At 38.0% G+C, this 26,540-nt stretch overlaps 2 protein-coding genes and 1 non-coding gene across 4 annotated transcripts; all 3 read right to left on the bottom strand.

The window, feature by feature from the left end:
- Positions 1-440: 440 nt before the first annotated feature.
- LOC131903234 (small nucleolar RNA SNORD107) lies at positions 441-507 on the bottom strand. The gene has a single exon (XR_009377476.1). It is a non-coding gene; the product is annotated as a small nucleolar RNA SNORD107 (small nucleolar RNA).
- Positions 508-3,485: 2,978 nt separating this feature from the next.
- Positions 3,486-10,744, bottom strand: Snrpn (small nuclear ribonucleoprotein polypeptide N). Its single transcript, XM_059273549.1, has 7 exons — positions 10,629-10,744; positions 9,459-9,610; positions 8,853-8,964; positions 6,426-6,578; positions 5,508-5,646; positions 3,752-3,877; positions 3,486-3,650 (listed from the first exon to the last, which is right to left on the bottom strand). The coding sequence occupies exons 1-7, from the start codon at positions 10,629-10,631 to the stop codon at positions 3,613-3,615; spliced, it is 723 nt and encodes a 240-aa protein (XP_059129532.1). The 5' UTR covers positions 10,632-10,744; the 3' UTR covers positions 3,486-3,612.
- Snurf (SNRPN upstream open reading frame) lies at positions 10,662-25,774 on the bottom strand. Of its 2 annotated transcripts, none has more exons than XM_059273558.1 (4): positions 25,642-25,774; positions 19,910-20,005; positions 15,772-15,923; positions 10,662-10,773 (listed from the first exon to the last, which is right to left on the bottom strand). In XM_059273558.1, exons 1-3 carry the CDS (start codon positions 25,653-25,655, stop codon positions 15,815-15,817), a joined length of 219 nt encoding a protein of 72 aa, XP_059129541.1. In that variant the 5' UTR covers positions 25,656-25,774; the 3' UTR covers positions 10,662-10,773; positions 15,772-15,814. The 2 variants fall into 2 exon arrangements, with proteins under 2 accessions (XP_059129541.1, XP_059129548.1); XM_059273565.1 differs by having other exon boundaries at positions 10,695-10,796.
- Between the last annotated feature and the right edge of the window lie 766 nt (positions 25,775-26,540).

Raw genomic sequence — 26,540 nt, 5'->3', positions numbered from 1 at the left:
TCCTCCTGATTGATATCACTTACAAATCTAGAATGGTAGGTTCCATTTTTCAAGACTTGGGAGCTTATTTCCTTATCAACAGGTGCCTATGCCTTTTGTGATCCATGGATATTTCATGTTTTGCTTTCAACAAAATACAAAAATGCAGAAAACAAATTATCTCAAAACATTTATGGAAAGATATTTGAGAAAATGTAAAAGTACAATACAGCACTTTTCAGGTCTGAGTATGCAAAGTACTCCCATCAAAAATTATTTTATTTCATTTTTAAGACAGCATCTTGTTATGCAATTTAGGGTGGTCTGGAACTTGTAATCCTCTCACCTCACCCTCTTAAATTCTGGGATTACAAGTATGTACCACTATGCCCAAATCTAATCAAAGAGTTTGTATTGAGAATAAACAACAAGCAATAAAATGCAGTGAGGCACATTGACTAGATTTCAGTTTTTAAGCTCATTTTTTAAATCATTATGATCAAACAAGGTCCTATGTCATCACAAACCTAGTCAAGGCCTCTGTAAAATGTTCTCTTTTATGAAAAGATTACATTACCTTGCATGGTTTATGTTTCTGTCTTAAATGCAGCTATTAGGATTTACAGTCTTGTTATACACTACAGGGTGATATTCAGGCTCATGAAACTTCGTAACATTCATTGATGAAATTCTTTTTTTCAGCCGTCAACTAAATTGACAAAGGGACACCACGTGAGACTGAAATAACATGAACAGATATACACTATTGCAGTATTATATACTGTTCTTCTACAAAATAGCATGCCTTAATACAATTTATAAAATTCATATTCTGAGATGACACATATAAACATGAAGTAGAATGCAATGATGAATAAGAATCAACAAAATTGGTATGTAAAATGAATAAAAAATTAAAGAAAAAAATAACATCAATTTCTAAATTTTAATGATTTCACCTTTTTAAAATAACTAGATGAGACACAGTAACAAGTAATTTCAATTTCTAGACAAATAGCTTATAACTTTTATAATTCATTTTCTATGCCCAGTGTCCTATTATAAGAATCTCTAAGAAATCAGTCCCAAATATATCAGTATCAGACTTCTAACTAAAATGAAACAGTTTCACAATAACTTTCAAAATTCTCTTTTTTGAGAGTCGGTTTCATCTATCAAAGGCTGTCCTATAACTCACTATATAGCCTTGAACCTGAACTACTACTAATCTCACCAGCTTCCATTCCTAATGTTAGGGTGTATCAATGCAAATGATGTTTGTGAAGATGAAAACTCATGGCTTCCTGCATCTAGGCACAGTGTTCTTATTTTCAAACTGTGTGCATGTATTTTTTTCACTTATTTCCAGAACAAACCTCTATATGCTCTGCTAAAGAAAATAAAATTAAAGAGACAGTGGTGGCACATGCCTTAAATTTCAGCACTAGAGAGGCACAGGCAAGTGGATATCTGTGTTCAAGGCATCCCAGTCTATAGAGATTCCCAGGAATATATAGAGAAACCTGTCTCTGGGGGAAAAAAGAAATTTAAATGATGCCAATCAAAGATATTTATAGAGTCAGAGTTAATCAGTATGCATACTAATCTGTCAGAAAGTTGTTGCCTAATTGTTTTAGGAATCATGCACTCATTAAGAATTACAATGAAATATGGAATGGTAGAAATGCCTGTAATACTAGCACTTAAGAAGTTGAGGAAGGGGGCTGGAGAGATGGCTCAGAGATTAAGAGCACTGGCTTCTCTTCCAGAGGTTCTGAGTTCAATTCCTAGCAACCACATGGTGGCTCATAGCCATCTGTAATGAGATCTGGTGCCCTCTTCTGGCTTGCAGGTATACAGGCAGACAGAACACTGTATACATAATTAAAAGAGGTTGAGGAAGAAGGATAAGAGCTCATGGTCATCTTTGCCTAGGTTACAGGAGACCCTGTATCAAATTCCCCTGAATGGAGAATGCAGGATGCCTTCTTAGTAGAAGTGTACATATGAGAAGCATATACATGGAATTTTAATATCGATGCATATTTCTAATCTGGATAAAGTTTAAATAAAATGTTTATAATAGTCTATAATACATAATTTACCACTAGTATTCAGCACTCATAAAATTCCTAGAAAGCAATGGTATTGCCAGTAGCAAAACATCTTATAATCCAGGTATCTTATAACTCACTTTTGACTTGAAAAAAAGTCAGCAGGTTACCTTTCGTTGAGGAATCAGACAACACATTTTCTTCAAATATGCTGTTATCACTCATGACCAAATCTCAGAACCTTCTGTTTACCAGCTTCCAGAACATGGGAGGTTGTTTAATTAAAAAGTCTTCTAGACATGACAGAGAAGCTATATCCATGAAATCTCAACAATATTATTACTTAAACAAGATCTGTGCAATAACACCACTAGACATACCAACATGGATACTGGAAATTTCACAAGACCTCACACTGATGAAGAACTATCATTGACTACTGACAGAGGAAGAATCAGTTTTCTTCAGAGAAAAGTCACAACAGTTTACCTAATACCAAGTGATGAACCTATAGATGTACATACAAAATGGACCCTGTACATGTTTTTTTTTGCTTTGAATGTGTGCATGTGTGTGAGTGTGTGTGTGTAATTAGAGAAGGTCAAGAAATTGAGCATGTTTGGAGTACATGAGAACTAAAGGGAAGGAGGGATGGAAATGATATAAACACAATATCTTGTATTAGATTATTTTTTTTAATTAAAAAAGGTAATTCTCTCATTATTACTAGAAACATCTTACCACTATAAAACAGCTTTTATGTTTGGTGACTAATTCAAATTTAATTTATCTACCAAGTAATTTTTCCTACAACTCAAAGACATCATCTGCTTCTCAATGCTTGTAGTGAATCCTATAGTAATGGTGATGATTGATATAAACTTAATATGAATTTTGGTGTGCCATATGCTTACAGCAAGCATGAACAACCTTGTTTCCCAATGTCAACAGACTGACTCTTATTTAGGATTGTTAGATTAATACTTACCATAATAGATTTCATTCCCACATCAGATCCTTCCACACTATACTGATTACAAACAACTGTAAACCCTGATCGATCAACAGAAGTAATCCATTTTTCCAAAGCATTAACTTGTATTCCAAATGTTTTAATTAATGAGCATAAAAGACATGCCACTGCCATAATTTCTTTATGTGAATTTAATTATCTGATTAACTATCTCCAAATACCTTTAACTGTGACATATTAAAGTGACAAGAGTGCCATGTGAATCTTACCAAATCAGTCTTGACTTTTCCTTATCTTTAAGATTTTGAACCAGTAAGTTAATGCATGAAGTAGATGAATCATGAAAAAGATATCACGACAATTTTATCCTAAGAAAATAGCTTAAGTAAACGGCATGTCTGTAGTTACCTCTTTCACAATAAAACCCATTAAGTTTCACTCTGACTTTAACAAAATCAATGGACAAAGGAAAACCTCAATTCAATTGCTCTATGTATTTATTAGCTATAATTAATGCAGTAAGAGGGGTCAAAAAGCTTTCAGGCTACATAATTTCACAAGACACATTGCAGGGAAAAGGAAAGGCTGATATTTATCAACCATATCTTAGGGTCTTGGTGGACGCATTCCTGGGGGAGGTGGGCCTAGAAAGGAAAAAAATAACAAAATTCCATTGAAGTTATCAAGAGTATATAAATATTAAAGGATCTGGATGTCATTCCCAGATCCTAACATAACCACTAACCTCTAATTCCTGGTGGAGGGGGTCTCATTCCTGGAGGGGGCATGCCTATAGGTGTCCCTCGAGCAGGGGGAAGGCCAATTGGTGGGCCCATGGGTGGTCTCATACCAGGTGGAGGAGCCATAATTCCTGAAAAAAAATGACAAACATAAGTAAACCCTTCATAAGTCAGCTCAGTAAATGAAGCTCTTATGATTCAGCACAAGACAGTGGTTACAGAAAGAGTGTGAAGGAGAAATGAAGTTCCTTTATACTAAAATACCGGAGTACCACCTAACACCAAAAAAATCTGTAATCTTTCATTTCTAACTAACTAAAAATGTCAATCTAGTTTCAAACCCTGTGATGTAAAATGGTGGTCTGGCAGAATGATGCACTGGTACAATAGTGGCAAAGATTGTGGGAGTAACCAAACAGTACTTAATTGAATTTAAGGTCCACTCCTTGTGATGGAACCTATCCCAGCCACAGCTCCTTAGATGGCCAAGAACCTGAAACTAATTAGGCCACAGAATGTAGGGGAAAACAAAATATCTTACTATTCTCATAAAGGAATGTAGCAATAATAACATTTTGCTATACTCATAGATCAACTTGCTCAATGACTTGCTCAACCATTTTCAGAGAAGCTTCCTCCTCCTGTAGATGGAAACAAATACAGAGACCCATAGACAATGTGAAGTGAGACATTGGAATGCTCAGCCCTAAATGGGATGCCTCCATCAAATCCTTCCCCTCGGAGCTCAGGGATCTACTGAAGAAGAGGAAAGCAATTTTAAGAGTCAGTAATGATGGAAGACACCAAGGAAACAAGGGCCTCTGGGACCAACAGAATTGATTAACATAAACTTAAGAGATAGTAGTAGCATGCAGAACATGTACAGGTCTAAGCTATATGGGGGTCCCACCACTGAGAGCAGAAATAGACACAAGTCCCCATATGTACCCTAGAAGCTATTCTCAATTGATAAACACTTGCAAAGAAAATTTAAGAGTCTCAATACACTAACTACACCTAGAAAGGGCTTCCACTCAATAGTATTTTTGGAGGGTTTTTGTCTCATAAGACTTTTTCTGAACATTTACTAATTTTTAATTTTTAGATACTTTGCTTATATATTATAGTTTCTGGCTTTGTTTTATGGGTTTTCTGTGTGTTCACAAATGTGTCCTTGCTATCTGTGTGTGTCTTGTGCTTTTACTTTAGCTCTTCTTTTTCTCTATTTTTTTGGTCCTAACCTAGTTTGTTTGGATTGAATTTACCTTATTTTATTTTATTACTATTTTTTAGATACCTGCTTATATTCTAGTTGAGAGAAAAAAGTTGTCAATTTGGGTCGGTAAGGAATTGGGGAGAAGCTGGGGGAGGGGAAACCATAATCAGAATATATTGTATAAGAAAACCTATTTTCCGCCGGGCGGTGGTGGCACACGCCTTTAATCCCAGCACTCGGGAGGCAGAGCCAGGTGGATCTCCGTGAGTTCGAGGCCAGCATGGGCTACCAAGTGAGTTCCAGGAGAGGCGCAAAGCTACACAGAGAAACCCTGTCTTGAAAAAAAAAACAAAAAACAAAAAAAAAGAAAACCTATTTTCAATAATAAATATATAAATAATAAAACTAGTAGCATAGTTCCTACATTCTTAGCAAGGAAGAGAAATGATGCCTTATCTCATCCATAGTACTTTGAGATGTTGTTCCTCAAGATGATAGAATCTCATAGAAATCCAAATCATTATTATTTATTGTAAAAGCCTTACCTGGAGGTGGGGTTGCTCTGCCTACAGGTGGAGGTGGAGTTCCACGTCCTGGTGGGTATTGGGTTGGGGCTCCAGCAATGCTGGCAGTGGCAGCAACTGCAGCAGCTGCTACAGTGCCTCTTCCTTGTGGAGTCATGACCTGAAAAGTTATGCCAAAAATACAAAAAGGTGATGGATACTCTCCTTTTCTAATACATAAAAATAATTAGTGAACATGTCCTTTTACAAAAATAACTGCTGTACCTTGTACTTACTTTATTTTTATGTTGATGAGGAATAAATTCAGAAGTTTACGTACACTAACCATATATTCCTCCTGAGCTGCAGTTGTAGGCTTTCGTTTGTTTTGTTTTGTGGGTTTAGATTTGGGGAGGTTGTTTGTTTCTTTTGTTGTTTGTTAATTTTGAAACACAGTCTTTCTATGTAGTCCTGGTTATCCTGGAACTCAGAGATTTGCCTCCCTCCAGAATTCAGAGATCAAAGGCATACACTACTACATCTACCTTCAGCCTCATGTTTTTGTTTTTTTGGGTTTTTTTTTTTGCTTTTTTTTTGAGACAGGGTTTCTCTGTGTAGCTTTGTGCCTCTCCTGGAACTCACTTGGTAGCCCAGGCTGGCCTCGAACTCACAAAGATCCACCTCAGCCTCATGTTTTTAAATCTTGGCATAATAATACATTATAAGCTTTTGATTTTTCTCAACCTGGCATATACAGCTGAATATTTCATTACTCATCAAGTCAAAGTGTTTTAGGTAGAAATTATTAGTCTCTTCCTTATACATACTGAGTGTCAGGTCTTTCTAGAACATAATTACAACTTTAATAGTATTTACAGACTTATGTTTCCACATTTCCTCAGTCAGTTCTAGGCTCTAATCATATTTTGTCATTAATGGAAAACCTTGTTCTGGTCCTACCTGCTGGGATGGACCTCCAACTCCTCGGACAGGGCCTGCTAATCCAGCAGGAGCTTGGGGAATAGGTACACCAGCTGGTACTCCTCTGCCAGCTGCCCTCCCAACCCCAGGGCCACCTGCAGCGCCAGCAAGTGGCACACGAGCAATACCAGTCTGAAATAAAAAATATATACCTTAAACAACATCTCTATTTTGTTCAAATATGAGTGATTTTCTTCAAAGAAAAACTCTATCAATCATGTCACAATCCATCTAGCTCCTATTAGCTCTATATACAAATACATACGATGGTATAATGTAACATATACTCTACAGTACCCTTGGCACAGCCGTATGCCATTCCAGCAAAGCTGAGCCACGTGATGGCTGCTATACTACCTTTTGTTTTCATCTCCACCTGTTGCATACTTGAGAGACTTCTAATATTTGTACAACTTGGGGATATTGGACTGATGGACAATTTCTTATGAATCATTTATGCCTTTTCCCCAGGAATGCTGCTCCTAAGCTTCCCAAGTCAGTATTTAACATATATTCCCGTTTTTAGGGAGATATCCTTATCTACTTGAAGGTCTTCCTTATGCCGTGGAGGTTGTTACACACATAAAGAAGCCAGGTCTCTTCATAAGGCTATGAGACATTCTTGAAACATCTGTCCCTGTACTTACTCAGGAACAAGATATTCAAAACAAAGTAAACTTAAAAAGGTCAACAAGTTTCGGTGGGCTAGAGGAGTTAGCCACAGTTCAGATTACAAGCCTCTACCCACTGTGCATTCAGTCAATTATGTGGCATACATCTCAGCCCTACATAGAGACATATTGATAAGCAAAATATGGAGTGGAAAGATGATAAAAGTATGAGACTTCATGACCTCCCTTTCTTAGAAAAGTTAGTACATAGCAGAGTCACTATAATGTCATATGTGGTCAGACACACAGACAAATTCTATAAAGGTGTATTATGCCAGAATTTGAATAATAACTGCAGCAGGTTTGGCCTAAGGATTTTTCTTAGACACTCTGACCATTAAGAGTTAATAATACAGGGCTAGAGAGATTACTCAGGTTAGAAGCACTGGCTGTTCTTCCAGGGTTCCTGAGATCAATTCCCAGCACCCAAAGGGTGGCTCACAACCATCTATGAGATCTGGTGCCCTCTTCTGGCTGGCAGGCATGTGCAAGCAGAACATTGTATATATAATAAATAAATAAATCTTTAAAAAAGAGTTACTAATACACTGCTTGGGACATGGCAAAATAACATGGTGCCCTAAAGATTCTTGTTTTGGTCTAGTGTCCTTGTCCTTGAAGCAACCAAACCTACCAGCCTGAGAACAGGCTGTCAAATGCCTCTAGATTCTTAGAAATTGGGTTAGGGAGTTTCTCAGTAAAAAATGATAACTGTTTATTAATGATGTCAAAACTTGAGGGAAAATTATTGGAAATGAGAACTGTTCTGTCATAGTTTAATGATAACTAAAAGAAGAGCAAAAGAAAGTGAAACACATGTCCAAAACCAAAAATGGTATGATCTGTTTTGAAACATCATAAATGTATCCTTGCTTACTAAATTCTGTATAAATAAAGAAACACCCTGGCTGTTAGTCAGGCTGCAAGATTTTCCCAACCACCATGGCCTGGCTCATTTCCTTTCTTCACCAACTTCTTAATCCTCTGCTGGTATCTTTCCAATGCCAGGGATGGCTCCCAGCTGTGCCCTTCAGATTTGGATTACATACTTTTAAATTATAAACTTTACATAAACATAAAGAAGTCACTCTTTGACCACTCCCTTCCCAATAAAAATTTTCTTATACCTTCTGTTTTTGTAGTTTTCATATTCACTTTACCTTGTAATAGAAGTAGCATGTTGCTGGCAGAATATTAGCATTGCTTTGGGCAAATTACAATGCATGTCCTCTCTTAATACAAGAGAAAGGAGAACTAAAGTACACAAGTCCAAGTCCAAACTTTAGTACTTTTCCATGCAGGTCTGTGCACTGTTGTCACATGTTCTCACATTGGTTTCCAGTTTGCCCAGTGATTGTTCTTTAGAGTAGGACCAATATGTGTGTTTACTAATCACTGACTGAGGCCCCAAAAAAGCATTGTGAAAATTTATACCCTTAGTAATAGCAGGGTAACATAAAATAAAACTACACTGTATTTTTAAAAATAGTCAGCTCCTTACCATAACTTAGGAAGTACCCAGCACATAGGTGAAATCATAAATCCTTCATTCCTAAATATATAACTAAACCAATTACTGACATTAAGTACTATGCACCTTTTATTTGATTACATGAATTAGTGTCCCTCTACTAATTATTGATGACATTCAAGTAACAAAGTATTATCAACATTAATGATCTGTCCTTCATGTATAAATGAAAAACATGAAAATCTTGCCCTATATCTTTCTTACATCTTTAGGAGGTGGACCCTCCACAGTCATGGATACCAAGTTCTCTCCACGTAGCAAGACCAGACCCAAAACCCGTTTTTCTTCACGCTCTGGCTGTTTTGCATTCTTTGGCCTATAAATCAGGAGGAAACAAAAATCAGTAAAATGATTTTTGTGAACCTTACTTATCAATGGTATCAATTAAGACAAAAACTGGTTCTAAGTTTCTCACACAAACATTTATTACTTAATTACTCTGTGGACTTATTTGTCATGCATAAGTAGTAAAAATTAATTTCCTATATATGCTCCCTTGATATTATTCAAGTATCCAAAATGATCTTGTGCTGCAAAATATATATGCAAATGACATGACAAAGCATTTTAAGATCGGCAAAATTGAAGTCTCAATTATACTAAAATTATAAGTGAATTAAAAGTAATTTTAACCAAATAATATTGATAGAGTATTTGACAATATAAGTTTTATTTTTGCCAACATCAGATAAGGTAAAATAACAGAATGGCCACATTAGAGTTTCTTATCTATTTCAGCACCCTATTCAATCTTACCCTAGTCTTCCTACTGCTCCTGCCTCCCAATCTATGACCCAGAACAAGCCTTACTTGATCTTTCTGAACTCATCACAATCACAGAGGATCAAATTCATATGCTTGTCAAAAGCCTTAAAGGTGCCAATGAAGATTCTTCCATCTTGCAGGATACATCTCATTCTATAGTCAATGTGCTGCAGCATCTTGCTACTCTTACCCACAGTCTGCAAATAGTAAAATAAAAGAACACTAATGGTAAGCTTATCTGTAGTCTGGTTTTCTGTTTATTACCTACAGGTTTCTTTAATAAAGCCTCCTTTTATTCCTCTTTTCTAAATACAAAATATCAAGTTGACTAAGTACCACTTTAGATAGCTCTGTACTTCTGACAACCCTAATTAAGGACCTGTCCTATCTAATTTGACTAAAAAATGCATTCCTAAGATGGAAACCCCTCAATCTAGTTCCCCTTAAGAGTTTGCTAGTACAGTTTTTGTGTTGTCCTTCCACCAAATGACCATGTACTTTTAAGAGAGCACCTGGACCTCTATACTATTTTTTGTGAACCGAAAAAAAAACCTCAGTAAAAAATTATAAATATTACCAATTCAATGAATTCATGATCACCCATTAGCTCTCCAAAGGGCTCCCAGATCCATCACGCCCACCACTATTATTAAAAACTTTTTGATATTTTTTAGACAGGAATTAGCTAAGAAGATTGGCATTGAACTTGCTACAGAGATAATGACCTGAGCTTCTATTCTTCCTATCTCTACCACTCAAATGCTGGGGTTTTAGGTCTGAAACACAACACATGGCATTGGAAGTAACACCTTTTCCTTTGCAAATCTGTGTCCTAGACTTTCAGACTCAAAGCACTCTATTTAGGAGCATCTCTCCTTATTTACCTTTTTTTGTCTATGTTAATGAAATAAAATCTGCTATTTACAAGTGGTCTGTATATGTCCTGCATCTATGAAGTGGTCCCTTAAAGTCATACTCACTGACTAAAAACTAAACGATAAGACATCTCTCAGTATTCTTTCCAATGCTTTTGACCACCATTAACAGGAAAAATGGAGGCCATCTCTTAACTGTTATGCAATGGAATGAACATAGAGATGTCTCTATGGATGAGTCCCTATTTCTAAATTTTAGAACATACATAACTGCACACAATGACAAACAATGATTTGAGGTCATTACAGCAGCTATCCAACTCTTTAATGTACAACTTACCATGATTGCTGTTCCACAATAGCCGTTTAAACAGTAAAATATCAAGATCCTTAATACTTAGGGGAGGGCTATAAATAAAGGTGTGGATGCAGGTTCTTAGACACAATGTAAGCTTGACTGAAGCTTCACAAACAATGGATGGGTCCTGAGGAGGGAAGAACGTTATAACTATACTTTATTATAATTTAAAAATAACAATTTTCAATTAGTATATCTTCATAAATATCCATGTTTTCATATCTAACAAAGAACAAATTTCAGTTCTCCTTCTTAATACTCATTTCATCTACTAGATCCATGAAACCAATTGGCTACCAGTATTGCTAAGAATTCCTGGATGTATGTTAGTGGATGTATTTAGAGGCTAAGATATCAATGCTGTCTTCCTTTCTGGTTAACGTGTTAACACAGAGCTTACTTAAGCTCCAGAAATCCACCTGTCTCTGGCTTCCTAGCAGTGGTTTTAAAGATTTAGTCTACTCTTCCCAGAACTTTAAAAAGATTTTTAAAATTTTTATGTGTTCTGTTTGCATATATATCTTTGTACCACGCATTTGCCTGGTGCTCAAGGTCACAAAATGTCATCAAATCCCTTGGAACTGATGTTACAGCTAGTTGTGAGCCTCCACGTGGGTGCTGGGAATCAAACCCGGGTCTTCTGCAGAAACCAGACATCTCTCAAATCCCTGTTACTAGGTATTTATGTGAATGTTTAGAAAATCAGGTCTTCGGTCTTGCAAGGAAAGCACTTTACCAACTGACCATCTTTCTAAACCCCATTAAGAATCATCAAATATTTATTTTTAAAATATTAAAATATCTTTAAAACACTACATATTTCAAAAACAAACTACACTTTTTGTCCCCAAAGTATATCAGTGTCTTATTTACTCCTTAGTTCAAAATCTACTTTTTGGCTTAACATGTCTAAAACTGTAGGCTCCCTCTTCAAAATCAAGATGGGTAATCTTTTCCCACCAAGAAACAAGTATTACAATAACCAGCACAAACTGTAGGAGCTGATAACTGGCATATGGTTTTAATCAGAGTATTCAGAATGCTGAAGGAAAACAATGGCTGGATGGCTGACAGCTTAATGAAAGCCTGAGACTTTTAAAGCCTCAAAAAAGTAAATGTAATATACAATAAAGGACTTGGAATACAGCTCTACGGCAGACACTAATTAAATGCTAAACCATAAAATTTTTGCAAATATTTGCCTGTATTTATTTCAGCCTAGCCTAGAATTTTTAATCATTTTCCCTAGCCTTCTATGTGCTAGGATTATAAGGCCACTCTGCCCAGATTTCACCAGAAGTTTAAACAAGAATCTGAAGTTAACCATGAGCATAAAAACTGTTTCTCTAACAAAACAGAGAAGGGGTTAAACACAAATCCTAAGCCTGCCTTGAACCTGCAATTGTCTTATTTTATCTCAGTCCTTCCACTACTCTAGTAAGATTATCCTTGAATTTTTAATCCTCATGTGATTGTAAGAAACTGGGAAAACAGGAAAGTGATAGAGCATCCTCAAGGGATGGGAAGTATAAATCATACTAAAAATATTTGGAAATGTCATAGAAAAATCTGATTATTCAAACTTTATAAAAATATACATTGTTGCCGGGCGGTGGTGGCGCACGCCTTTAATCCCAGCACTCGGGAGGCAGAGCCAGGCAGATCTCTGTGAGTTCAAGGCCAGCCTGGACTACCAAGTGAGTCCCAGGAAAGGCGCAAAGCTACACAGAGAAACCCTGTCTTGAAAAACAAAACAAAAAAAATAACATTGTTTGAAAAACCATTTAATTGGAGTTACATGTGAATGATAATGTTCCTCACAGAAGCCACATTGTATCAAACTGTGAGGTGTGAAATACCTCCCTTTGGGTTAGTGCAGTAGGCTGGCAGACCCCACCCCAATAAAAATATAGGCTATTGTAATTGCTTTATGTTTCCCATCGGAACCTGATGACAAGCCCTATTACTGTAGATATCACATAGCTTACATAGAATAAAAATATCAAACTGGAACTGAGCCAGAAGCTCCTTAACTGCTGCTAGCTAGCTTTCTAAGTCAGAAGATGCTACACAGGAAGCTGGAGAAAAGTCAGTCTTATCTATTTGTGAACCCTGTGAGCTACAATAACAATCAGCCTGGTGATATAGAACCCTCGGTGCAATGGGGGCCTGAATGTTATGGGAGTAACCAACAGCATTCTAATTTAAATGTAGAATTTTAAAAATTGATTCATTCATTTTTTTTAGCTTTTTGAGATAACCTCTCTACATAGGCTCTCCTGGTATGTATATGTGCCTGGCATGGAACTCAAGAGATCTACCTGTCTATGCCTTCAAAGTGCTGGGATTAAAGGCATGCAACACCATGCCCAGCCAAGTTGATTAAATTTTAAAAACTGAAAATAGGATGGAGAGATGGCTCAGTAGGCTGAAAGCTTCCTGCTATGATTTTGCAGAGGACTCATGTTCAGTTCTCATAATCCACATATGAACTTATCACCATATGTCTCCATCTCCATCCAGATCCAGGGGATCCTGATGCCCTCTCAGGCCGCTGCAGTTTCCTAACACACACAATGTTTATTTTTTTTTTGAATAATAAATAATTGAAGTTAAGACTCACTCCACAGGAGGGAGAGTGTGCCTGGCACTCGAACCTAGTCAAGAACCCCATAGCAAAGGAGAATATAGGTAATATGAGGGAACTATTTAGTATTTCGTTAAGTTGACATAGTATCAAACTGCCCTCTAAATATTTAACCTTATACCCATAGATTATTAGTTCATTTCTCACCTTTTTATGCAGTGGATGGTGGTTAATAGACTTGTAACTGGTCAAAGTGCAGAAAACAAGTGACTTTGGAGTGCTCAGACCTAAATTTTATCACATCCCTACCACCCAGTCTAAGATCCATTATAGAAGGGGTAGAAAGATTATGATCTCAGATAACTTCTGAGAAATAGTGTCTTCTAACATGACAGGGTTGCTGTACTTATGAACTCTTATAGTAAATATATATGAAATGCCAATCAACAGTCCAACATGGATGGAGTAGGCTTATGAGGCCTCATACTTTCCCTTACATACAACTGACAATTAAAAACTGATGGAAGTGAGGATGTCAGTTTACTTCAGTGATGTATCTCACAGCCCATGTCCCAGTGGGTAGCACTGTATGAACACAGTTAAGTTATTTAAAATTTTTAAAAATGAGAACAGGAAGTTAAAAGGACTTGATAGAAGGTCTAAGAGAAGTCAGACAGGAGGAATTGGGACTGAATATGATTTAAATGCACTACACACATACATGAAGATAGCAAAGAATGAAGATAGCAAAAAATAATTCATGAAAGAATAAATAAATGAAGAGATTACTCAGCAGTTAAGAACAGTGGCTGCTCTTCCAGAGGACCCAGCTTCAATATCCAGCACCTACACGGCAACTCACAACCATCTGTAACACCATTTCGAGGAGATCTGATGCTCTCTTCTGTGCACACATGGTACAGACATACATGCATGCAAAACACCATAAACATAAAATAAACTTTTAAAATAAAGAAAATAGCAAGTGTTATGGTCCACACTTTTAGTTCCAGTACTCTGGAGTCAGAGTCAGGCAGTTTTGTTAGTTCAATCCTACCCTGTTCTACAGTGTTGAGTTTTAGGCCAGCCAAAGGTATGAATAAATAAGCAAAACCTAAAAAAAATAACTCTAGTATGGTAGTACATGCCCATTAATTTCAACATCCAGGTCATAAAGGCAGGAAGAGAAGGAGTCCAAGGCTTTCAAGGCCACAGAATGAATCCAAGGTTGACATGACATACATGAGCCTCAGTCTCAAAAACACCAAAAGGGCAGATAGAGCACATGGAGAAGAAACCTCTAAATATAAACATATAATTATGTTAAAATGTTCAAATGAATTAGTTTGGGGAATAGAGATATCTCAGCAGTTAAGAAAACTACCTTATCTTCCAGAGGACCTGAGTTTAATTCCAGCCAAAATGATGCCTCACAACCATCTCCAAATCCAGTTTCTAGGAGAGCTAATGCCCTCTTCTGGACTCCGTATGCATAGGTGCACAAGAATGCAGGCAAAACGCTATACACAATAGTTTTTTCTTAATTTAAAAAATTAAAGTCAGGCAGTGATGGTATACACCTTTAATCCTAGCACTCAAGACACAAAGGTAGGTGGATCTCTGAGTTGGAGGCCTGGTCTATAGAGTAGGGCTACACAGAAAAACCCTGTCTCAAAACAAAACAAAAAAAAATTAATTGGCTTAAAAGAAAGAAAATGATCTGCAAAAGAAAACCAAAGCACTACACTTTAACAGCTTTTCTCTTAAAAGAATCTAAATAAATCTGTATTATAAAACATTATGGGCCGGGCGGTGGTGGCGCACGCCTTTAATCCCAGCACTCGGGAGGCAGAGGCCGGCGGATCTCTGCGAGTTCGAGGCCAGCCTGGGCTACCAAGTGAGTTCCAGGAAAGGTGCAAAGCTACACAGAGAAACCCTGTCTCGAAAAACCAAAAAAAAAAAAAACAAAAAACATTATGGGTAACATTTTTATTACATTATGTGCTTATTCAAAAGAAATTGCATTGATGAAAATGTCAATGATGAACCAACGATTAACCAATGAAGTTAATAAGTTATTATGGTAAAATCTATTCTCTAGAATTTTACGTCTACTGAATAATAATTAAAATAAACAACTCAGTATATTCATAAACAGACATTATTTCTTGAAGGTAATATGGCACTTTTCTAAAGATTAACAGAAAAGTATCTCACAAGGGGGTATTATATGACATTTATTAAAAAAAAATCAATTATGTTTCTTATAAAGTTGAAAAATCAATGAAAAAGAAAATTAAACATTCTTTAATGCATTCCAAATAGTATATGGAAACATGACACCCATCAGGGTAGATATATTAAAATCATAATTATTCTGATATCACTGAACATGTTATTCACTATGTTCACTGTACAAAATTTCTGTGTCTAGTGCTAGGGTACGTAAAGCTTATAAGAAAAGGTAATTGTATATATTAAACTCTAGATACTCTATTGTTTCTTTTTATTTCTGTTAATTTTGGAATTAATTCTAACCTGTTTTCCTTGATTTCCAACACCTTGATGTTTCAATACTACTTTAACCACCTCTTGGTGTCTCAGCTAAGAAAGCCTGTCTCAGTTCTGCCTGGAAATCCACCACAGGAACTTGCTGCTGCTGCTGAGAACGTCGTGGGTACAGGTGACACCTATAGTAAGAGCACAATATTTTTAAATTACAAAACACATTTATCTATGTAGATAGCAGTAAGAATGACACTTTTATTCTAAAAGAGCCTACTTTAAAAAAATGTCACCAGAAAAAGGCTAAGATTGCTATCTAGGTACTGAACATAACATTACACAATGAGTTAAGCAGTGTATAAACCAAAAAGATTTCTGACCACAAGAATGAACAACTATTGGATACTTATTCAGTATGTGGATGTATCCTAGAGTGCTCATATAGAAACTATCAATAACATATGCACTCCAATTACATTATGTGAAAACCATACTTTCCAATTACATTATGTAAAAACAATACTTTCAACCCTGTGATCAGGCAAGGGATTTGCTAAAAGAGTTATAAAATATCAATGAGGTCATTCCTATTTATCCTCCCAAGAAGATACTACCTAATACACTTATCCTCAATATCAAGAGAGGCAAATTGGAAAATTATGTCATTGCCCCAACTCACTTTTCTTTCCCAACCTATCATACAGTATTTATACATAATATAGAGATCTGAGGAAAACTCAATTTCTTTCTCCTTCAAAATTATCAAAATGCCAAGTTTTGTCACACATGCCTATAATACCAGCAAGCAGGGAGGACAGACAAGTGGACTGGCACAAGCTCATGGTAATGAGTTTATATAGTTTATGGATGAGCTCAAATGAGCAAATAAGACCCTATCTATCTTTTAAAAAAGGCCCATTAATTATCACAGCATCTAGAATGTAGAAACAATAGAATCAGTTCAAGATCAGCTTGTGCCATGGCAAGAACCTGTCTCAAAATGTGCATATACACATGCACACACTCACACATATACATTAAAATAAAAAATGATTTGGAAAGTCTGTTAAGAACATGTATTGCTCTTAGGACTAGTGTTCAGTTTCCGACATCTACATGGTAGCTCAAAACCTTCTGTTAACTCTAGTCACATAGAAGCAGATGCCCTCTTCTGATCTTTCTGGGTACCAGATACATACATGGTGCAAACAAGCATGCAGGTAAAATATCCATACATATAAGAAATATATCCCATATTATTTGACACCTGAAAAAAAGCTAAGCTCATCCCAACAATGAAAATGAGATTTTTGCTGAGTCATCTGTTACTGCTGTGCAGAATTTAAAGAAAAACACAACAATCATTGAGGTAATGTCTCAGGACTATAATGCAAGTACTCAGGAGGCAGAGACAAGATGATTGCCACAGTTTGAGGTCAACCTGTCTACATAGTGAATTGTAAGCCAGCCAGGGCTACCTGGTGAAACTGCCTCCAAGAAACAAATGAAATCAGATGTGTGTTGTGTTAGAGCATACCAATAATACTGAAGCAGGATCGTTGTGATTTCCAGCTCAAGGCCCATCTTAGCCACATAGTGAATAGCAGACCAGTACCCTGCTCCTCAAAACAGAAGAAAATGGTAGATCCTTTTCCACTAGCATGAGGCTTCTCTAACAGAATCTTGCCTAAGTATAACAAATCCCAAAATATCTATGGAATAATCCTTTTTCAAATCTTTGGATCTATAAATGACTGAATTGAAGGAACCACACTAAAGACAGTAAAATATTTATCAGAAATATTGTTTTGTTTTCAAGACAGGGTTTCTCCGTGTAGTTTTGGTGCCTGTCCTGGATCTTGCGCTGTAGATCAGACTGGCCTCGAACTCACAGAGATCCGCCTGGCTCTGCCTCCCGAGTGCTGGGATCAAACATGTGTGCCACTACTGCCTGGCTCAGAAATATAAATATTAATAATGTTTACAAAATCCTTCCAAAGCAATCTGCAAAATGAAAATCTAATTTAAAAGCATAATAATAATGACTTTTAAAACAGGAGAAAATAGCCAGGCAGGCAGTGGTGGTCCACACCTTTAATCCCAGCACTCAGGAGGCAGAGGCAAGCAGATCTCTTAGTTTGATGCCAACCTGGTCTTTAGAGTGAGTTCCAGGATAGCCAGGGCTACACAGTGAAACCTTGTCTTGAGAAAACAAATATACAAGCAAACAAAAAAAGAGAGAGAAGCTGGGCAGTGATGGTGCACGCCTTTAATCCCATCACTTGGGAGGCAGAGCCAGGTGGATCTCAGAGTTTGAGGCCAGCCTAGTCTACAGTGAGCTCCAGGACAGGTACCAAAACTACACAGAGAAACCCTATCTCGGAAAAAAAAAAGCAAAAAGCAAAAAAGAGAGAAAATAAAAAAACCTTGGCTCCCATCAGTTGTTTAAAGTGTGTAACCTTTCAACAACTATTTACATATGCATGAACAAATAAAAATAAGACACAAAATGTTACTATGTTGCCTACTGTCTACAATTAAAAATAAATCCTATAATACAAAGAGCGTGAAAAAAGCATCAACAAATCATATTTGTGGTAACTGCCCACAAATGCAAACAAAACAAATATCAAGTAGTCTAATATAAGAAATAATTTGTTACACCAGACAATGGTGGCACACACCTTTAATCCTAGCACTTGGGAATCAGAGGGATCTCTGAGTCTGAGATCAGCCTGGTCTACAGAACAAGTTTTAGGGCGGTCAGGACTACACAGAGAAACCTTGTCTCAAATTTAAAAAAAAAAAAAGAACTGTTACTATACTACTTATACTCTGTATTCAATAAAATAAAGTCAATATTTAAATGACCAATATGGAAAGATAACAAATGTATACTGTTGAGAACCAAAAATCTAAACTCTCCTCTTACACAGTCACACAAGCACACATGTAAATTTGAAGAAAACGCCCTGAAATGATATCAATTAGTGATTATTTCTATGGAAAATAGAAGACTGAACTGGTAATAACTTTGAGACTCAATTTTGAGTTAATATATCAATATTCTGTGTATGTTAAAGAGGTTTAGACTATCTAAAGACTTAAATTTCAATATTTATATATACAATTTGTGTGTGAATGTGTATCAAAAATTCATTAAAATCTTTTTAAAACTTTAGCTGGCTAAGATCTACTAATCAAAGAATCTAAATATAGCCAGGCATGGTATTGCACAAATGCTACTACCAGCACTTGGGATGTGGAGAAGGCTCAAGAGTCAAGATCATATTCTGCTTTGTGATGAAATCATGGGCATCACAGACTATCCATCTCAAAACAAAAGCAAATAAGAATGTTTAAAATATTATAAAGGAAAAGAAAATGTGTAAGTTAATGTCCCATCAATGCAGAAAAAAGCATTTACAAGAATACAAAATGAACAACATAAAATAACTTAGATAAGGGGCTAGAGAGATAGCTCAGGGGTTAAGAGCACTGGTAGCTCTTCCAGAGGACCTGGGTTCAATTTCCAGTACCTGTGTTCAATTCCCAGCACCCACATGGCAGCTCACAACTGTCTGTAATGGATCCCAGGGGATGCAACACCCTCACACAGACATATTTGCAGGCAAAACACTAATGCACATAAAATGAAAATAAATTATTAATATTATCTCTTTAAAAATAAGATATTTATACAGTGAACAATATAAAATTCTAAAGGTAAAACTCCCTTACACATGCAAAAATAATGAGAGCATTTGCATAGAATGTATGAAGCCCTAAGTTTAATTCCTATATCACAAAAAAAAGAAGAAAAGGAAGCAACACTTCTATAATTGAAATATCAGAGAAAAGGTCACGTTACAATGAAGAGCAGAGTTAAAGAGCCATGTGCAGTGGTGCATGCCTTTAATTCCAGCACTCCTGAGGTGGAGAGCAGGTGTATTTCTGTGAGTTCAAGTCAGCCAGGGATGCACAGTGAGACCCTGTATCAAAATTTAGTAAAGAAATGATAGAAGTTGATTTAAGTTACGACAATATAATTAAGAATTTCACTATTGTGTTTACATCTTCTGTTGTATTGGGTATTCAATTAATGTCATTGTAATCTCTCCTTTGTATGACACTTTTCTGTGATTTGGGTCAAAACCCAGACTTTACATACTCTTGGTTGCTCAGTGAGGCAGTCCTTCTACGTTTGACCTGGACTTCTACCTCTGGCACGTGCTGTTCAGTAGTTCTTCTCAGGTGTAAGCGATCCCTGAAATAGGAAAAGAAAGATTTAATAAATGCATTAGTTTATGAAACAAAATTTTATTGAAATGAGTTTTTTAGGATTGGGACTGGGTCTCAGATTTCTTGCCTAGGAGGCAGGAAGCCCTGTGCTCCATTCCCACCATTGTATAATCAGGGGTGATGGCACATGTCTGTAATCTCAGTACTATGGAGATGAAGAGAGGGGTACCATAAATTTGAAGTTCAAGGACATCCTCAGCTACCTAGAAAATTTTGGGTCAGTCTAGGCTACATGAGTCCTCATATTAAAAAATAAATATAGGATTGATAAAATAGCTTAGTAGGTAAAGGTGATTGGCAGCCACTAATGCAAACCAGACAATCAATGACTGATCCCTGAACCCTTGAAAAGGTGGAAGGATAGAATCTACATGTGCCATAGAATGCATGCTGCCCCTCACTACACACACACACTAATAATAAAATTAAATATAAAAAAGTTTGAATGGAAAAGGGCTTCATTTAGAACCTTTTATCTTTAGTATACTGAATATTAAGATATATTCATAATCTAATTGAAACAATTAAAATTATGGCAAGGTGTACCTTTATATTCAGTATTTGGGAGGCAAAGGCAGGAAGAGCCCTCTAAGTTCAAAACTAGTCTGTTCTACATATTGCATTCCCAACAAGCCAGGGCTAATGAGGCCATGTCTCCAACAATGGAGTGATCAAAACAAGGAAAAAAGTACAATGTTAGAATTACTTTATATTTAAAAATATTAGAATCTCTGATTTAAACATAATCTAGTTTTAGAAGGACATTACATCAGAAAATCTGGATTTAAAGATCAGGAAATGAGGTAAAATATATTCAGCTCCTACTATGTTCTCAAGCATATATGCAGATGTAAAACACACACACACACAAACACGTGCGTGCATGCACACACACATCACATATACATACACAGACATATACAAATACACACTAGCCAAAAATAGCAAAGGTGACTCCAAATTATTGGGAAAATATTTTTAGATCATGATTCTTTTGTATAGCAGACTAATGAAGCATAAAAAAATTAAATTGTAAAATTAATTAAAATTAATTGTATGCAAATGTTGCAGTCTTTGGGATTCACAAAGAAATAGGAGGGATGCTTAAGCAAAATGCTATTAACAACATGTGAAAAAACACTACCATGTTAAGATCTGGAAGCACTTTACAAAATGGCTGTTCTGTCAAACTGAAAATCAACAGCCTCATGGTGGCCATGTTAGGAACTGCGGGAACCATTCATAGGACTGAAATTAGAAATACAAAACCAAAAGAGATAAATGAAAAGGCTTTTGACAAGTCAAGAAAGACTCTCAAAAGCAGAATCCAAACGTCAACTTTCTGAATCCTACATATTTTTTAAAAGATTGCATAGTATCATGGCACACACCTATGATACCAGTACTAAAGCAGGATTGCCACAGGTATTAAAAAAAAAGCTGGACAGTCCCAAAACAAAGAGAGAAAAGACTGGTAGATTATATAATTGATTGAAGTCCAGTTTTAGAGCAAAACAAAACATAATCAGAAAAAATAAGAGTTGAAACTTTTAGAAATGATGGATAAATATACATGGCATTTCATATGGCAGGCATACATCAAAACAAAATCATTTTACATCTTGTATACAAAAGAGGTAAAAAATCCAAAACCTGCTTTTAAAATGGGTAAGCAGGTTTCCTAACAACATATTTATGTGACCAATCATCATATGAAATAAATGTTATATTATTAATCAGAGACATTAAAATTTTAAAACATATTGTGAGATATCATTTGATAATGACAGAGTACATAACGCAGAGAAAGGTAATGGAAATGTAAAGCTGTACTAAGCCTAGAGTAATTAATGAAAGTAGTACCAATGACATTCGAATAATGACCCTGCAATTCCACTGCAGTGATGGAATAGTAAAACACCAACCTTGTATCACATGTTCACCAGCAGTATTATCAGTAACTGCCAAAACGTGTTAACATTTTAAATGTCCACTAAGGATGAATAAAACCAGATGTGATATTATATAGTAGAATACATTCATTTACAAACAGAAATGAAGAACTGATCCAAGCTGTAACAGTGGATTCAGAAATATATTTGATAATTTAGTATTCTGAGACAGGGTCTCTCACGTACCCTAAGCTGTCTTTAAATTTACTATAAAGCCAAAGAAGGCATTGAACTCCTGATTCTGTTGCATAAATCTTAGTGGTAGGATTGCAGTGGTTTGATTATTGCTAGGGTTATAGGTGAATGAAAGCAGGTCCATTTTATAATTGTTGAATAGAATAAATAACCTACCAACCAAATTTGAACCTCAAATTCTGCAATTGGAAAGAACATTGTCAAAAAATCTGTACTTTCTTACCATTTTCTATGAGTTCCTCAGTGTAAAAAGGGCTCAGTTAAGTCATCAATACAAAAATATTTTATTATTTCAATTTTCTAAATCTAACTTATATATATAATCATGTAAGAAGTTTATTTTGAAAGTAAAAACTTAAATCCATGCATAGTTGCTCACATCTGTGTTTTGAAGTACTAGAGAAGGGAAGAGAGGGGTGGATCACCAGCTCCAGAGCAGCCTAGTATACTTACCATGTCTGAAATTAACGTGGATTATGCCAGAATCCTGTCTCAAATTTTAAAAACATGTTTAATAAAAGAATATAAAAATGCAGTAATTTGGTTCATTATTCTTTCAAATTTTCAGAGTAGTTTCAATTTCAAAAGTCATGAAAAACATCATTAATACATCAATAAAAATTATTCATGGGGAATAATTCTTATACCAAACACACCCCTGATTTTCTAATTATTTTCTTCTCCTGAAGAAAATACAATTGATAGTATTGGCTGTTATGGATTTGAGTAGGTGGGTCCCTTGATGACATATACCTCATCTTTGTTGGGATGATGCTCCTATCTCTCAGTTAGTCAAAAATATCACTGTGAGCGAGAATGGACTATCAAAACATTAAGAATGGATGACATAATACTAACATTGAGGCAACTGTTAATTATTAAATCTGGAAAATAGAAATCAAAGGGAATACATGGGGCCGAGAACTATTTGATGAATTATTGCCCTAATATAACAAATCTGACTACATACAAAACAGTAGACAGATATTAAAAATACATGAGCATTAAACACAAATACAAATTCCCTACCCAGCAGGGAAAGCTGTTTTAAGCATTACCAGTAGGTCCTGGGCTGGCTGTACTGTTCTAAACTCTCACCCACCTATCTACTGAAAAACAAAAAGATAAGGAAGACACTGACACAGGAACAGGTCATACAAACCTTTAGCCTCTATTCCTGATTCCAATCCCCCCGCCCCCCACGCCTTCTATTACCAAAGGTATTGGAAAGCACAGGACCAAGCGTGTGAGAAGGAGCCTGCGCAAACTAGTCTCCTTCCCCCCTCCCCTCCCCATTGCGACACTGCAGGAAAGGAGGGGCAGAGAGGAGCTGATAAAGCATTAGCTTAAGGCTATGGCTGCCATGCCCTCCACGCCAATACTGCGCAATCCTCAGCTAACTCCCTTCTGGCCTCAATGCAGGCAGAGGTAGGTGTCCTCCATACCGCATCTGGTTTTCCTGTGCCCACTGCAGTACTTTGGGGGCGGGAGGGGACAGTCACCCGAGGTAGACAACAGTACTAGCAGTCCTGAGGAGAGGGTGTGGCTGAAATTCCAGCACTGCAGAACTGACGAGCAGGTGGTTCGACGGGGGTGACCGCAGCGACTATCAGCGAAGTGGGGAGGGGTCTACTCCCCCCGCCCCTGCACCATGCTGCGCCTGCGCACACCAGCACCTCTGCAGCAGCGGCCATCTTTAGGGAACCTCACAATGGCGTTTGACACAGGACACGACCCCTTGATAATACCAAGACTTTCAGAGATTAAATTCCGAACACCAGGAAAAACAATAAAACCAAAATTCACATTGTCATGTTACCGCTACAATTCAGGGTGTGGGTAAAAGCAAGTTTTGCATACATTTCATACATTAACCACTGCAGGGAGGGATGGTTGACGATGTCAAAATAAACAAGAAAACAGCACACTGCGGCTTTCACCACTATCTGTACGCAGGGAACAATTCTACAAAACGATATGCAGCCCAATTACCAAAAAAGATTGCAAGAAAAAAATCCTTTAAGCTGAGTTCCGGCCATCCAGAAAGGTCTGTTCCCACCCCCTCCCCCTCTAACACAGCTGCATTCCAGATCCACCTCTATCCCCCCTACACCCCCCCCCGTGAGCCCCACCCTGGCAGAGCCTGGAACAGCGCTGCCTCTGCACTGCGGCGTTTCTTCACACACCCAGCTACCTCAGTTCTCCCAGACATTGCTCTGTAACCCCCTCTTACCCACTCGTCAGATTTCTGAGGCCCCCAAAACACGGGGATTCAAAAGCACTCTGGCTACCCCCAACCTGGCCATCCCATCATTTCTCTGATGCACCAGTATCTCCTTGCCGCAAAACCGCACGCACATGGAAACTGTCGCAGCGGTCACAGGGCGAACCACCTGCTGGCCGCAGACTGGTCTCACCTGCCCTCAGCGCCACAGCCGCCTACCTACCCTGCCCATCTCTCCTCAGTGCTGGCCTCGGATTGTGCTCGCTTTCCCTCAGTGACGCCGCCACGGCCACAAACGATGCTGGCCTTCCGTCAGTGGCGCGGCTGCGGATAGTGCTGGCCTTCCCCAAGTGCTGCGCGGCAGTGGATCGTGATCATCTGCCCTCAGTACCACAGCCGCCTACCCTACTCACCTTCCCTCAATGCTGACCTGGGATCGTGCTTTGCTCTGTGCCGCGGCTCAACTTCCCTCAGTGACCGCTGTGTACCGTGCCAAGGGTTGGGGATCGTTCTCGCCCTCCCTCCGTGCCGCGGCCGCGGACCCTGCTCGCCCTCCCTCCGTGCCGCGGCCGCGGACCCTGCTCGCCCTCCCTCCGTGCCGCCGCCGCGGACCCTCCTCGCCCTCCGTCAGTGCCGCAGCCCGACCCTCCTCACCCTCCCTCCATGCCGCGGCAGCAGACCCTCCTGTCCCTCCCTCAGTCCTGTGGGCGCTGATCATGCTCGCCCCCCACCTCAGTGCCGCGGCCACGGACCCTCCTCACCCTCTCTCAGTGCTGAGGTCGCGGATCGCTCGCCCTCAGTGTCGTGGCCGCGGACCCTGCTCGCCCTCCCTCAGTGCTGAGGGCACTGATCTTGGTCGCCCTCCCTCAGGGTCACAGCCAAGGACCCTGCTTGCATGCCTTCAGTGCCGCGCGGCCGCGGCCGCGGCCCCTGCTCGCCCTCCCTCAGTGCCGCAGCGGCAGGGCACGGCAGTCCAGCTCCCTCATCTTGGAATCCACAGTTACCGCTTTAGACTACCACAGCACTGGTAATAACTTACAGCGCAAATGCTAAAGTAGACCCCACCCTAAATGAGTCCGTCAAACGGCTCCAAAGGATTTCTCTCTGATTCTCAAAAATAGACGTATCTGGCTGATTTAAAAAAAAAAAATCCCCAAATCTATAATATTTTGGTCAAAACCAAAACGCGATCACCTTGATAGCTAAACAAAAGCCACCGGCCCAACTGACCTTGCTCGCTCCATCGCGTTGAAATCGCTCCTCAGAACCAAGCGTCAGACATCTCCAGCTCCCTCTCCTCTCTACGCCAGACTTGCCGCAGTGGCTCAGGTTTATCTCACAGCTCCCTACGCATGCGTCCCACCCAATGACGCACATGCGCACATTTTTGCCGCAATGCAGGGATCTCACTGTCCCTCTGACCGCAATGACCTGTAAAGAGATGGCTATCGGTCCCCCAGCATTCCTGCTACAGTAACTTGAGCGAGTATTTTAGAAAATAGCCGTCAACATGGATTCATGGACACAATTACGTATTTTTAAATACTTTTAAAATAACAGTAATTTTTAGTTTCCTGGTGGTTGCAAGCAAGCATCACTGTTTAATAGATCATGATTTAAAAACACCGAGGTTTTTGCTATATGTGATTTTTAAAGAAAAAAAGTCTTGATTATCAGTATTCAAGGGATTGTGATTCCTAGGCTATAATTTGCTACACATTGAGACACAGTTTTTAGAATGATGATTTAGAGATGAAACCCTTTAGAGAAGACAATTACCCTGACTCTTAATTCCACATTTTTTAAATGTAATGATATTTGTTTTTGTTCTTTCTGTTTTCTTTATGCTTGGGGCCAACTGTGAAAATACTTCCTCCAAATCACAGTGCATTTAATAGAAGCAGGGGCATTTAGTTATGAAATCTATCAGGGTTTTTTTTGGGGGGGGGATGTTTTTGTTTTGTTTTGTTTTGTTTTTGGTTAGGGCTTTTGGAGACAGTGTTCTCTGTACAGCTCTAAAATTTGCTCTGAAGACCGGGGTTGCATCGAACTGCTCATGTCCCCTCAGTGCTGGAATTAAAGGCATAGGCTGCCGCTATCACAACCCAACTCTATGTGCTTCTAAAAGA

This window comes from Peromyscus eremicus, chromosome 1 (assembly GCF_949786415.1).
Source record: "Peromyscus eremicus chromosome 1, PerEre_H2_v1, whole genome shotgun sequence".
Taxonomy (NCBI): Eukaryota; Metazoa; Chordata; class Mammalia; order Rodentia; family Cricetidae; genus Peromyscus; species Peromyscus eremicus.
This window is presented reverse-complemented; position numbering and strand designations above follow the sequence as displayed.

Excerpts from the sequence above, each read along its gene's own strand:
- Snrpn (XM_059273549.1), bottom strand. Across the intron at positions 8,965-9,458 it reads GATGAGTTCAGAAAGATCAA|GCCAAAGAATGCAAAACAGC; the intron begins GTAAGGCTTGTT and ends CCTGATTTATAG. Across the intron at positions 5,647-6,425 it reads TTGGAGGTCCATCCCAGCAG|GTCATGACTCCACAAGGAAG; the intron begins GTAGGACCAGAA and ends ATAACTTTTCAG.
- Snurf (XM_059273558.1), bottom strand. Across the intron at positions 15,924-19,909 it reads GCCTCACTGAGCAACCAAGA|GTGTCACCTGTACCCACGAC; the intron begins GTATGTAAAGTC and ends CTCTTACTATAG.